The 13,467-nt window shown below is 42.3% G+C and overlaps 1 protein-coding gene across 4 annotated transcripts in view; it reads left to right on the top strand.

The window, feature by feature from the left end:
• The window catches only part of TUBE1 (tubulin epsilon 1), an 85,564-nt gene that overhangs the window by 64,119 nt on the left and 7,978 nt on the right, over positions 1-13,467 (top strand). For 3 of the 4 annotated variants that reach the window (XM_056566342.1, XM_056566343.1, XM_056566344.1), the window contains 6 exons: positions 1,147-1,199; positions 2,677-2,734; positions 6,264-6,379; positions 9,352-9,473; positions 11,954-12,141; positions 13,287-13,456. In XM_056566342.1, the coding sequence (XP_056422317.1) occupies positions 1,147-1,199; positions 2,677-2,734; positions 6,264-6,379; positions 9,352-9,473; positions 11,954-12,141; positions 13,287-13,456 (707 nt within the window). The remainder of the gene's footprint in view (positions 1-1,146; positions 1,200-2,676; positions 2,735-6,263; positions 6,380-9,351; positions 9,474-11,953; positions 12,142-13,286; positions 13,457-13,467) is intronic. The other variant, XM_056566345.1, reaches the window with a different exon arrangement.

The raw sequence follows: 13,467 nt of genomic DNA, 5'->3' as shown, positions 1-13,467 counted from the left end.
TTAAGATGGATTCTATGGAGAGTCTATGGGGGACATTTATCATCCCTGTCTATTTTAGTCATCAATATAGACCAATGTCCAGCACATAAGTCCGGACTATTGTGCGCCTAATTTATAAACTGTCGCATGGCTCTTCATAAATTTTCCGCACTGACTGTAGTTTAGATTTTATTTAAGGCTGGTATTTTCGCCCGATGCAACTTTTCTGTGAAAAGTCGCAATTGATAAATTCCGGACCACTGCATTTTTTGATCTATTATAGACTACTATGCTGCAGTGAACTAAAAGTCCTCTATACCAAAAGTCAAAAAAAGGCGCACCAATATAGACTGCGACTTTCTGTGCGACAATTTTAGATGGGGGAAAAACAAGGCTAAATCCTTTGATAAATGTCCCCTCATGAGTCTGTGTTCAGGGAGTGAGAAAAGATAGCACTCGGCTAAGTGCTTCTCTCTATTTATTTTTTAGATCAGTGGGGGTTTCAACACCTGGATCCTTACCAATTAAAACTTCTGACGTGTCTTCAAAAATGACTATTACACTTCATGAAAACAACTTAGCATTTTTATTATATTCTTAAAGGGCAACTAGGGTTACTAGTGTGAAATGACCAGCTAGTTTACATGTTAGTTTCAACTTTATTTAAATTGGGTCAAAGATGCATTTCAAGCTATTGAAAGAAATTGTGTTTTTTTTTTTTAATTATTTATATATATATATATATATATCCTGCATGTACTGTAAATGTAAAGCAAATCTCAAGTTATTGCTGAGGTGTGAAATACACATCACTGTTGTTAATAAAAAAAATATATGTATGTATTGTCATAGATCCGTTCTACAGCTGTCCAGAAGTTTCTTTTTATATACAAATGTAACGATAAAGGGAAATGTGTGGAGTTATATACTTATGAGGAAGATTTATCAAAACCTGTCCAGAGGAAAAGTTGTCCAGTTGCCCATAGCAACCAATCAGATCGCTTCTTTCATTTTTCACAGGCCTCTTTAAAAATGAAAGAAGCAAGCTGATTGGTTGCTATGGGCAACTGCACCACTCTTCCTGTGCACAGGTTTTGATAAATCTCCCCCATGGTGTGTACATGTGTGCAGTGAGTATAGACTGTCAAAATATGTTTTTCCTTCCAGAAAGGAATATATGATGACGCGTTGTGCAGCTTTTTTAGAAATGTCGATACAAGGTATGTTTCAAAGACTGTTCTGTACATTAATAGATTATGTATACCACAAGTGACACCAATAGAATAAAAATATGAATACAAGGGGGATCCACATGCCAAGATGTCTCAAGGAGTCTTGTTTGAAAATGGGAATGGGTCATTCAGAAGGGGAAACATTACTAAATGACAGGCTTTAGGATGTAATCCAGGTGAAACTGTTTTAAAGGGGTATTCCAGGAATTTTTATTTATTTATTTATTTTTTTATATCAACTGGCTCCAGAAAGTTAAACGGATGTGTAAATTACTTCTATTAAAAAATCTTAACCCTTCCAATAGTTATCAGCTGCTGAAGTTGAGTTGTTCTTTTCTGTGTGGCAAAAGTGCTCTCTTGCTGACATCTCTGCTTGTCTCGGGAACTGCACAGAGTAGAGGTTTGCTATGGGGATTTGCTTCTACTCTGGACAGTTCCCGAGACACATGTCATCAGAGAGCACTTAGACAGAAAAGAACAACTTCAGCAGCTCATAAGTACTGAAAGGATTAAGATTTTTTTTATAGAAATAATTTACAAATCTGTTTAACTTTCTGGAGCCAGTTAATATATATATATATAAAAAAAATTGATTTTCCTGGAAAATCCCTTTAAGGTCTAGCATAGAATAGTTAAAAGGGGAATTTATAATTGGCTCAGTTTCTTGTGCTATATGTATGTTGCTAAAGCTATTGATAGTCTGGATTTTCCCAGTGTGTAATTTATCATTAGTTGGGTACCTTATGTATTTCATGGGCTGTGAGCAGATACACCAACCCTTGATTTAGGCTTAAAAAATAAACCACCCCCTGTGTGGTATCAGAATGGGGTAAAACTTGAAATTCTTTTTTTTTTTAGCTATATTGCAACTAGAGATGAGCGAACTTACAGTAAATTCGATTCGTCACGAACTTCTCGTCTCGGCAGTTGATGACTTTTCCTGTATAAATTAGTTCAGCTTTCTGGTGCTCCCGTGGGCTGGAAAAGGTGGATACATTCCTAGGAAAGAGTCTCCTAGGACTGTATCCACCTTTTCCAGCCCACCGGAGCACCTGAAAGCTGAACTAATTTATGCAGGATAAGTCATCAACTGCCGAGCCGAGAAGTTCGTGACGAATCGAATTTACTGTAAGTTTGCTCATCTCTAATTGCAACCCATGTTGGTGCATTGCTTACTGCAGAAATACTCCAGAATCAGAAATATCCAATTTTGCCCTCTAGTGGTGATCACAATATTACCGTATATCATAAAATATAATATTGTTTTATGCTATGTTAACCACCCAAGGAAAAATGTACACCCTTTAGTTTACTTTAAACTTTTAAGTTCTTCTGTTGAGATCCTAGCCCTATACTTAAACCTGTGAGATGCTTTTTTGCTGTCTAGGCAGTTACTGTTAATAGAAAAGAGCGATATTATTCATGAAAGCATTTTGTAAGTTGAACTGTTGCTTTTGTCTTTCAGAGCCGACGCTGCTGGAGCAGATGTTCAGAGAGGAAAGATCTGCTCCCTTAAAGCACGTGTAAGACAAATGATTCTGATTACATCCTGAGCCCTTATTCCTACAAGTATTTAACATGTAGTCACGTTGTAACTGAATACAAAGCACAATCAGATGTCACAGAAATTACCACTATTTACACTTTTTATCTTTATTTATTTAGGAACCATTATACACTTTCAAGTAAATGATACTCTGTTCTTAAAGGGGTACTCTAGTGGGTGCCACCTCTGTTAGTGTCAAGAACTGCTAAGAGCAGGAGTAAATCCCCAGAGCAAACCTTACAGAGGTGACAGTACTGGAAGGGTTAAGATTTTTAAATTGAAGTAATTCACAAACTTGTATAATTTTCTGGCACCAGTTGATTTGAATTTTTTTTTTCCCCTTGGAGTACCCCTTTAAAGTGGATCAGTCATGCATCCATGTTGTTGTTTTTTCAAGCAGAGGACACTGTTGTGTTAAAGGGAATCTGTCATCTTAGTTATATTGTTTTCATCAGACTGTCACTTGTAATGTGCAAAAGGTTACAAGTACCGTATTTTTCGCCATATAAGACGCTCCGCCATAGAAGACGCACCCAATTTTAAAGGAGGATAATCTAGGAAAAAAAGATTCTGAACCAAATACAATGTAAAGTATAGGACAGTGATCTTCAACCTGCGGACCTCCAGATGTTGCAAAACTACAACTCCCAGCATGCCCGGACAGCCAACGGCTGTCCGGGCATGCCAGGAGTTGTAGTTTTGCAACATCTGGAGGTCCGCAGGTTGAAGATCACTGGTATAGGAGGTAATACTCATGTGTCCCCGCTTGTCACCGCTGCCCTGGATGTCGCCCTCCATCGCTGTCGGCGCGTCCCCGGGGTGTCCCCGTTGCTCCGGAACGTCTCTGCTGCCCAGTATCCTCGCTCTCCATCGCCGCCATCACGTCGCTACGCACGGCGCTCCTATTGGATGACGGGACGGCGTGCACAACAACGTGATGAAGCCGAAGGAGAGTGCCGGCCATGCAGGGGATTCCGGCATGGAGCAGTCATTCGCCGATCGGACACCGAGGAGACAGGTAAGGTCCCTCCCGGTATCTAGTAAGCTGTTTGGGATGCCGCGATTTCACCGCGGCTGTCCCGAACAACCCGACTGAGCAGCCGGGTTAGTTTCACTTCAGACGCGGCGGTCAGCTTTGATCACTGCGTCTGAAGGGTTAATACAGGGCATCACCGTGATCGGTGATGTCCTGTATTAGCCGCGGGTCCCGGCCATTGATGGCCGCAGGGACCGCCGCGATAGGACAGGGTTTTAATGTGTATTCGCCGTATAAGACGCACCAACTTTTCCCCCCCAGTTTTGGGGAAGAAAAAGTGCGTCTTATACAGCAAAAAATATGGTAATTATGTATATAGAGTCGCAGTGTTACAAGAACTTATGTATATAGAGGCGCAGCTATACATTGCCACCGTTCCTTCTCAAGGATGATTGACAGGTTTCTCCCTCTGCACAGTATCAGGCAAAAATCTGCCAAGCATCAGCAGGCGGGAGGATTGGTGACCCCTAATAAATAATTGTTTCTGACGGGTTTCTTTCCATGTAAACAGTACCAGTTCATACAATTTTTATTACAAAAATATATACTATCTGCTGTGGACAGGTAACAAAACAAAGTGTTTTACTTTAGACCATGTTAGACAATCGTTTTTCATGTTTGCAGAACATGTATACATCTTCATAAGCCAAAGCACTCTGCTCCAATGAGAAGGACTTACCTAAGAAGTTCAGATATCCATAATTTTGCCTATAAATGGAGTCAGCAGCCTTTAAGTGATCTCTTCTGAAGCCTGTAGTAAAACAGTATACAGTGGTTCCTCAAGTTATGATATTAATTGGTTCCAGGACGACCATTGTATGTTGAAACCATTGTATGTTGAGACCATAACTCTATGGAAACCTGGTAATTGGTTCTGAAGCCACCAAAATGTCATCCAAAAATTGGAAAAAGTGAGGATTAAATAAAAATACGTAGACTAATATAGATAAAGCAAGTCCTTGCATATGAAGGTAAAAAAGAGCTACTGGAAACTGTAAGGACAGGAGATTCTTCAGGGTCCTGTACAGTACAAGCAATGCCCTAAAAAAGTAAAATGGAGCCGCCCTCACTTGGTGTCCAAAGGAGCAGCTAACCCTGGTACAGGTAAAGAGTAGTACAAAACAATATCTCCCTGTACTGTAGGGGGCGCTACCAGACAGCCAGTCAGTGCATGCACTTCAGGAATACAGGGGTTTTACCAGTATTTCAGTAATACAGGGGTTGAAATGGCCGTTCTGATTGGTCAGTTCTTCCAACCATTGACACGTTTCACAGATCTGGACTGTCTGTTGCATTGTATGTTGAGTCTGGTTTCAACTTACAATGGTCCAGAAAAGACCATTGTATGTTGAAACTATTGTATGTTGGGGCCATTGTAAGTTGAGGGATCACTGTATACTTTGATGACAGTAGAAGTGAATTGACTAGTCAATCAGTTTATAAGGAACTAGGGCTGGGTGCTATACCGGTTCATACCGAATACCAAAATTTTTGTGCTGCACAATATGAATTTTAACCCATAGCGCAATATCTGTTTGGCCCCTCCCCCTCGGGAATGAATGAATCAGCCTAGTGCTGCGCTGTCCCCACATCTGGGAACTACTCACATGTCACCCGCGAGCGCTGCCCCCCAATTAATTATCAGCCCAGCGCTGTCCCCATCGGGGTAAATACTCACACGTCACCCGCAAGCGCTGCCCTCCTCGTCCTCCTGTTTGTTGCGGCCGCCGGCGCTGACACTCTTTACCAGTAGTCTACAACCTGCAGACCTCCAGATGTTGCAAAACTACAACTCTCAGCATGCATGGGAGTTGTAGTTTTGCAACATCTGGAGGTCCGCAGGTTGAAGACCACTGCTCTATACTATGCCCGGGCTGCAAAAAATAAACAAAATAAACTTTAACTCACATCCCGTTGGTCCGGTAACGGCCTCATCTGCTTCTTTGGGACGGGAACGTCGGACAGCCGTCAGCCTATCACTGGCCGCAGCAATGTTCCGCCTTGGCCGGTGATAGGCTGAGTCCACTGTCATGTAAGAAGCCGGCCAGAGCTCCTTACATGACAGTGCGCTCAGCCTATCCCCGGCCGGGGCGTGACATCGCTGCGGCCGGTGATAGGCTGACGGCTGTCCGACGTTGACGTCCCCAGCATAAGGCCAACGTCGGAACATGCGTTAGTTTATTTTGTTTATCTTTTGCAGCCTGGGCATAGGTATGCCGCACAGTATAGAGTGTCAGAGCCGGCGGGCGCAACGAACATGAGGACAAGGAGGGCAGCGCTTGCGGGTGACATGTGAGTATTTACCCCAATGGGGGTAGCGCTGGGCTGATAATTGAGGGGGGGGAGGAGGAAATACCGTTATATGCCGTGGAACCGCCAAAAGTTACAAAAATACCGCGATACACGCATTTGGTCATACCGCCCAGCCCTATAAGGAAGTGTCAAACTTTTCATCTTCTTTTTTTTTTAGGCAGTTTTGATAGACATGGAAGAAGGTGTGGTAAATGAAATATTACAGGGACCACTTCGAGACTTGTTTGAGAGCACACAATTCATTACTGATGTTTCGGGATCTGGAAATAATTGGTATGTATACATTTTTTCATGAGAAAGGGAGTTCTTTGTCCCCTAGTAAATGAGAGAGCAACAGGTTTGTTTAGAAGGCAGAGTACAGAGCTTAGCTATCATCAGAAGTCACATAGAGAGTGTATGGAGAAGCAGCCAAACATGGAAGCTACCATTCTATCCACTTAGGTAAGGAGAAGCCAGTTCTTGTGATCAGTAGGGGTTACAGCAGTCAGATCTCCACCAATGAGCTACTTATCACCTATCCTGATCAGCTACTTACCCCTATCCTGTGGCTAGGTGATATTTTTTCTTGCCAAGGATATTTCAGTTCTGTTGGTATTTTGTACTAGAGGTCAATGTATTGTGGAAGCTCAGATGACTGTTAGAGACTACTGTATGCTGTTGGCTCATAGGTCACACAGCAGAATGAAGCTAACCCGCTGTCCAAACTAAATAAAACAGTGGAATTTTCAAGTGTTGAAAGCAGTTATGTATATGAATGGAGATGACAACAAGAAACAGCTGGAAATCAGTACATAGACAATGTGAACATTTTTACTTGTATTTTTATTTTATAGTAAAAGTGTTATTAACCCCCACCAATCACAACTTCTAACTTGTTGCTATGACTTTATTGTCAGAAATTTTATCAAATAACAGAGTTCCCAGTCCTAAAATACCTCAGCCAAAAAGGTTGTACAATGGATGTTTGGAAATATACATACATTTTATTATAAATAACTTTTACACATAAAATTTATCACAGGGCCCGTGTGATATAACATTAAATAACATAAAAATATACTTGATAATAAATGGACAATCTATAAAAAGGGAAACCTGTAAGATACAAGAAAAATGTCCAGTGTGTATAGAAGGACACTTCTGAATATATATATATATATATATATATATATATATATATATATATATATATATATATATATATATAAACTGCAATAGTGATTGACCGCAATTCACATTCAATAGCAGTTTGTATTCAATAATGTGGCATCTGAATTACGGATGGTACTATGTACCGCTCACCGCTCCTCGAATAATCGCCGTCCACCACTCTGTAAAGGCTCCGCCGATGTATGTAAAAGTTGCCGGATGGTACTAGATTTTCAATCTAATAGCGGTCAGATAGTAATCCAGGTAAAAGTTCAGGGCATGGACAAGAAATAAAGCCACTGAGGAGGGGGCTACTACACACTTGTCCATGCCCCAAAACGCGTTTGGCCTACCTACCCTGTCTGAACAAGGTGCTAAGGAAGGACTTTTTATTTAGGAACTTGGATTACTATCTGACCGCTATTAGATAGAAAATTCTGCAGCTCCTGCCGCCACACTGTTCCAAATACCTCCATCTGTGTACCCTGCCAGGTACTATTCCAGCTGCCTCCATCTGTGTACCCTGCCAGGTACTATTCCAGCTGCCTCCATCTGTGTACCCTGCCAGGTACTATTCCAGCTGCCTCCATCTGTGTACCATGCCAGGTACTATTATAGCTGCCTCCATCTGTGTACCCTGCCAGGTACTATTATAGCTGCCTCCATCTGTGTACCCTGCCAGGTACTATTCTAGCTGCCTCCATCTGTGTACCCTGCCAGGTACTATTCCAGCTGCCTCCATCTGTATACCCTGCCAGGTACTATTCCAGCTGACTCCATCTGTGTACCCTGCCAGGTTCTATTTCGTATACCACTGTGTGTGCCTTCATCTGTGTACCCTGCCAGGTTCTATTTCGTATACCACTGTGTGTGCCTTCATCTGTGTACCCTGCCAGGTAATTACTTTAGTCGGGTCCGCACTGCTCCGCTGCTCCAGGCCTCCGTCGTTGCTATGCGCTGAACGCCGCGGCGCATGACGTCAGAGCGCCGCGCCGTGCATAGAAACGACGCTTGTCCCCAGCGTCGTTGCTATGCGCGGCGCTCTGACGTCATGCGCCGCGCCGTTCAGCGCATAGCAACGACGGAGGCCTGGAGCAGCGGAGCAGCGTGGACCCGACTAAAGTAATTATGCCACCGGGGATGGGGGGAGGCAACAGGGCAGCGGCGCCGGCAATGGGTGCCGCTTCCCCTTCTCTCCCCCTGGCTGTCGGCACCGCTTCTCTCCCCCTGGCTATCGGCGCCGGCACCGATAGTCAGGGGGACAGAACGGGCAGCGGCGCCGATAACCAGGGGGTGAAAAGGGCCGACAGCAGCGCTCTAGACCCCAGGAAAGGCAGGGGGAGAGAAGCGGGCAGCGACGGCCTCTCTCCCCCTGCCTTTCCTGGGGGTATATCGGGGTATACACGCGCACACACGCACCCTCATTTTATCATGGATATTTGGGTAAAAAACTTTTTTTACCCAAATATCCTTGGTAAAATGAGGGTGCGTGTTATAGGCCGGTGCGTGGTATACCCCGATAAATACGGTATTCAGAAGTGTCCTTCCATACTCACTGGACATTTTTCTTGTATCTTACAGGTTTCCCCTTTTATAGATTGTCCATTTATTATCATGTATATTTTTATGTTATATCACACGTGAGAAAGGTTGTGAGAAATCTTATGTGTAAAAGTTATTTATAATAAAATGTATGCATCTTTCCAAACATCCATTGTACAACCTTTTTGGCTGAGGTATTTGAGGACTGGGAACTCTATTATTTTCCATTCCATTGTCATTTCACCTGAGGGTACAGGTGCACCGAGTTAACCTTGTACAATTTTTGTAGGGAGCTGTCCATCTTTTTTTTTAATAGAAATTGCATAAACCTTTTTGGCTGAGGTATTTGAGGACTGTCATTTCACCTGAGGGTACAGGTGCACCCAGTTATCCTCGTAAAATTTTTGTTGGGAGCTGTCCATCTTTTTTTTTATAGAAATTGCATAAACCTTTTAGGGTCCCTTTTTAAACTGAAAAGGATTTAAATTAGAAACTATGAATCCATTGTGTAAGAAGTATGTTGTATATTAATGTACATATGTATATTTATGCAGGGCAGTTGGCAACAAACTGTATGGTTGCCAATACCGAGAGCAGATTGTGGAGAACATAAGGAGAACAGCAGAACAGTGTGATTGTCTGCAGTGTTTTTTTGTTATTCATTCAATGGGAGGAGGTGAGAACACAACTTTATTGCACATTTACCTTAAAGGATTGCCAATTGTATACAAGGTTGTAGACTAAGGGACATGTGGACAGTAGCATTGGATCATTTAAATAGTCTTCAACTCCTGCTTGTTCCTTCACTCCTGCTGTTTAATAGGAATAAGTTCTATTAATCCAGGATAATGTTCTGTCAGGTTAAAAAAAGGACAGTGATGTCACAAAGTACTATTGAATGCCGAAAGTAGTTGATGCCCAGCTCACTCTTCACTCCCCACGACGTCCCGGATGGTGCAGGGCATCACCTACAGGAAGGACAGAAGTCCAATGCACTATACGCAGTTTAAGATTATTTATTCATTCAAATCAGACATTAAGTCAACATCAATGATCATGTAACTTGTTTCAGGTGGTTCACACCCTTAATCGTAAGTGTTAAATTTTCACCGTAAAATGCGTTACATGTTCATTGCTATTGACCTGATGTCTGATTTTAACGAATAGACGATCTGAAACTGCCAGTACCGCACTGGACTTCTGTTCTTCCCAAAGTACTATCGAGGCATGCTAGCTAGCTGTTGTGTGGTTTTGGCATTAGGCTACTGGATTGCACTTTCATCAGACATTGTCTCCTGCCTGAATAGAATCCACATGTCTTCAGAGCAGGGCAGGTTAGCAGTCAGTGTTGGGATTTCCCACAGCTACAGGCCCTTTAACTGCTAGTCTACATTGTTAGATGTTTTGCTAGCTGTCTGTTTGCTACCCTGTAGATCTAGGTATATTTTAATACTGGCACAAGTAGTTTGCTATAGGTTTTTGGATCAGTGGTTGATAGTATGTTATAGCAGGCTTTCTTCTTGATCCTTTTCTGGGTCTCATGTGTAGTTGTGAATAGCATAAATAATAAACAGTTAAAGGGGTATTCTGCTGCTCAACGTTTGGAACAAACTAGGGGTGTGAATCGCCAAGAATTTGGCGATTCGATTCGAATCGCGATACCGTCTAGGTGACGATACATCGCGATATATCGCCCACCTGGGAGCATTCATAGATCCCAATAGACGCCGCTGTCAGCTTTGACAGCGGCGATCTAGTACTCCGGTGCACACTTTTCTCATGTTATCCCGTCCGGGCTGCAAAATAAAATAAAACGCACTTTATCTTACCTGCCAACGAGCCCGCGGAGCTCCGGTACAGGTGTTCGGTCCCCGGGCTGTATTCTTCTTACTTCCTGTTAGTCCAGCACGTCACATGGAGCTTCAGCCTATCACCAGCGGAGGCGGGACATCGCTGCGGCCAGTGATAGGCTGAAGCTCCATGTGACGTGCCGGACTAACAGGAAGTAAGAAGAATACAGCCCGGGGACCGAACACCTGTACCGGAGCTCCGCGGGCTCGTTGGCAGGTAAGATAAAGTGCGTTTTATTAAAAATTCCACATCCCTAAAAGAATCGATTCAAAAATATTTTGAATCGATTCTGTATCGGCAAATGAAAAATCGCGATTATCGCGAGAATCGATTTTTTTCTTACATCCCTAGAACAAACTGTTCCAAACACTGGAGCCGCCGCCAGGAGCTTGCGACTTCATAGCCCCGCCCCCTCATGTCATGTAATTCATGGACTTGTACTATTAGCGCTAAAGGTTTCTAAGACCTAAGATTATATCTGCACATAATAGAAATGGAAACCTAAAAATATCTCTTTGTCTGCAAAGGTGACAACAGTGTCATAGGGTTGCTGTAGTAGTAGTAAAGTCTCAGCAACTAGGAATAAACTGCCCCTTATTTTGTTGCTAATGCTTATTCTAAGAAAGTAGCAGATTTTGTTTTCAGTTGCTGAGAAACGTATGCTAAAGTGACAACCATTATGGTGGTGTGTCACTTGTGTAAAAACATCCAGTACAGTAGGTAATAGAAATGTTATTAGTTGTAAAGGTGCAATCATAGTCCTGTCTTAAATATGGCTGTTTTTTAAAAGGACCGATATCTCTAAATAATTGTGTCAAGACACTTTGCTTCTCTTACTACTGGCTCCCATGTTTGACAGTAAAGATTGACAGTAGCAGACATAACCCTGTCTCCTAGGTGTCTCTAGCTAGCAGGAAGTCTCACTGTGCTGTTTTTGTTGTAATCAATTGCAGCAGAGACTTTTGATAGCTATAAATGCCTAGGAAACACTAAGCTCTTTCTGTTCCTTGACTTTCACATTGATTTTTAGAGAAAAATCCTCATTTAAATAATAGAATTAACCAATGTTTTAAAACTGATGGCCTATCCTCAAGATCAGTTGGGTCCCGAACCATCTTTGTTTGCATACAGTTGTATTATGTTTGTACTTTTCATACTAACTGTGCCCCCTTTAAGTGAGCGGCATACTCTGCAATATGTAGTACATTGGTTATTGCAAGCAAATCAGGAGAGCTAACAGACTCAATTTAAGTCCAAGCTTTTATTGTCTATTCATTTTATGTTGTAATTCACTTATGCCCTCAGGCACAGGTTCAGGCTTAGGTACATTTGTACTGAATGTACTGGAGGATGAATTCCCTGAGGTATACAGATTTGTCACTTCTGTCTATCCATCAGCCGAGGATGATGTTGTCACATCTCCGTACAACAGTGTTTTAGCAATGAGAGAACTTACGGAACATGCCGACTGTGTGCTGCCCATAGAAAATCAAGTAAGTTGCTTTTTGATTCAACGTTTTTTCTTAAAGGGTTTTTTCAGGGTCTCAGGATGCTTAAAAGATAAAGGACCTCTAAAACAGGTTGATTATTCATTGCTAGGTTAGTTGGCTGATCATTGGAATCATTGTTAGTCTGCTGTACATCCCCCCCCCCCCCCATATGTACACATGATGTAGGACTGACGGTGATGTAAGTGAAGGGCTATATGAATCATCACTGGATTGCACTGACAATAATTTGGGCCATCTAAGGTTGTTACTTGCAATTATTGAATACAAAACAGCAACAGATAATAAATGTAGGGCATGTATTATGAAAAAACTGAAGTCTCCTCTTTTTGAATGCCTGGCTTTGTATTCAATAATTGCCGTTAAAAACCTAAGTATGTGAACAGTATCTAAACGGTCCTTTTAACAAGTGCCAGTCTACTAGATCCGTGCTTGTATCCTGAATCGGCCTGCCCATCAAAGGCTTCCAAACAACTTATTTCTGATCACTTACTTACCTCAGTGATCCATATAGTATACAGTGCTATATAGGGCAGCACTGTATACTGTCTTTGCTCCTAGCGGGGCTGTGCTGTGCCCACAGCTATACAGCCACGGGTAAATCTCCTTCCAGCAAGAACATACCGTAAACCATCAATCTCTATAGATCACTGTTTTACTGTAACCCCTTTCTTGGCTTAGCACTATATATGGGCCCAGTAAGGAAAGAGCTAACTGGTGCTACTAACCAGCACTAGTTAACTCCTTGGGGGGGTTATAAAGTATACAGCCATCTATATAGATGGCTGTATACTGTTAACAGTGAGCAGAAGATCACTTACCCCTATTCCTGTTATGGCCTAGTCCTGTATACCTTTTCCGCTATTAACAGTGTTGTCACTAGAGGCGTTGCTACACAGGAAGATGACAGATAGGGACAGGGGTGGCAAGTCAGGCTGTGTGTATAATGTGAACAGATCCTTTATGACAGTGTTTCCCAAACAGACCCTGTGGAGAGTGCCCATAAAGTGCATAAAGCAGTTTGTTCCCAAACAGGTATCCTCCACCCATAGCCAAAGGCTGTTTGGTAATCGGTTCGTTTTTGTATTTGATATACATATTTGTGAAATATTTTATTTTTAATTTTTCAGTCTTTAGTTGACATTGTGAATAAAATTCACCAGATGGCAAATTCTGGCAAGCTTGGAGCTGTAAAGCCAAATAGTCTGGTTACTTCTAATAAAGGTGGCGTTAAAGAAAGTGAGAAGCCATTCGATGCCATGAACAACATAGTGGCGAATTTACTCCTCAATCTAACCAGGTAACATGCTT

This window comes from Hyla sarda, chromosome 3 (assembly GCF_029499605.1).
Source record: "Hyla sarda isolate aHylSar1 chromosome 3, aHylSar1.hap1, whole genome shotgun sequence".
Taxonomy (NCBI): Eukaryota; Metazoa; Chordata; class Amphibia; order Anura; family Hylidae; genus Hyla; species Hyla sarda.
The sequence above is the reverse complement of the archived record's forward strand: the minus strand, read 5'-3'. Positions and strand labels throughout refer to the sequence as shown.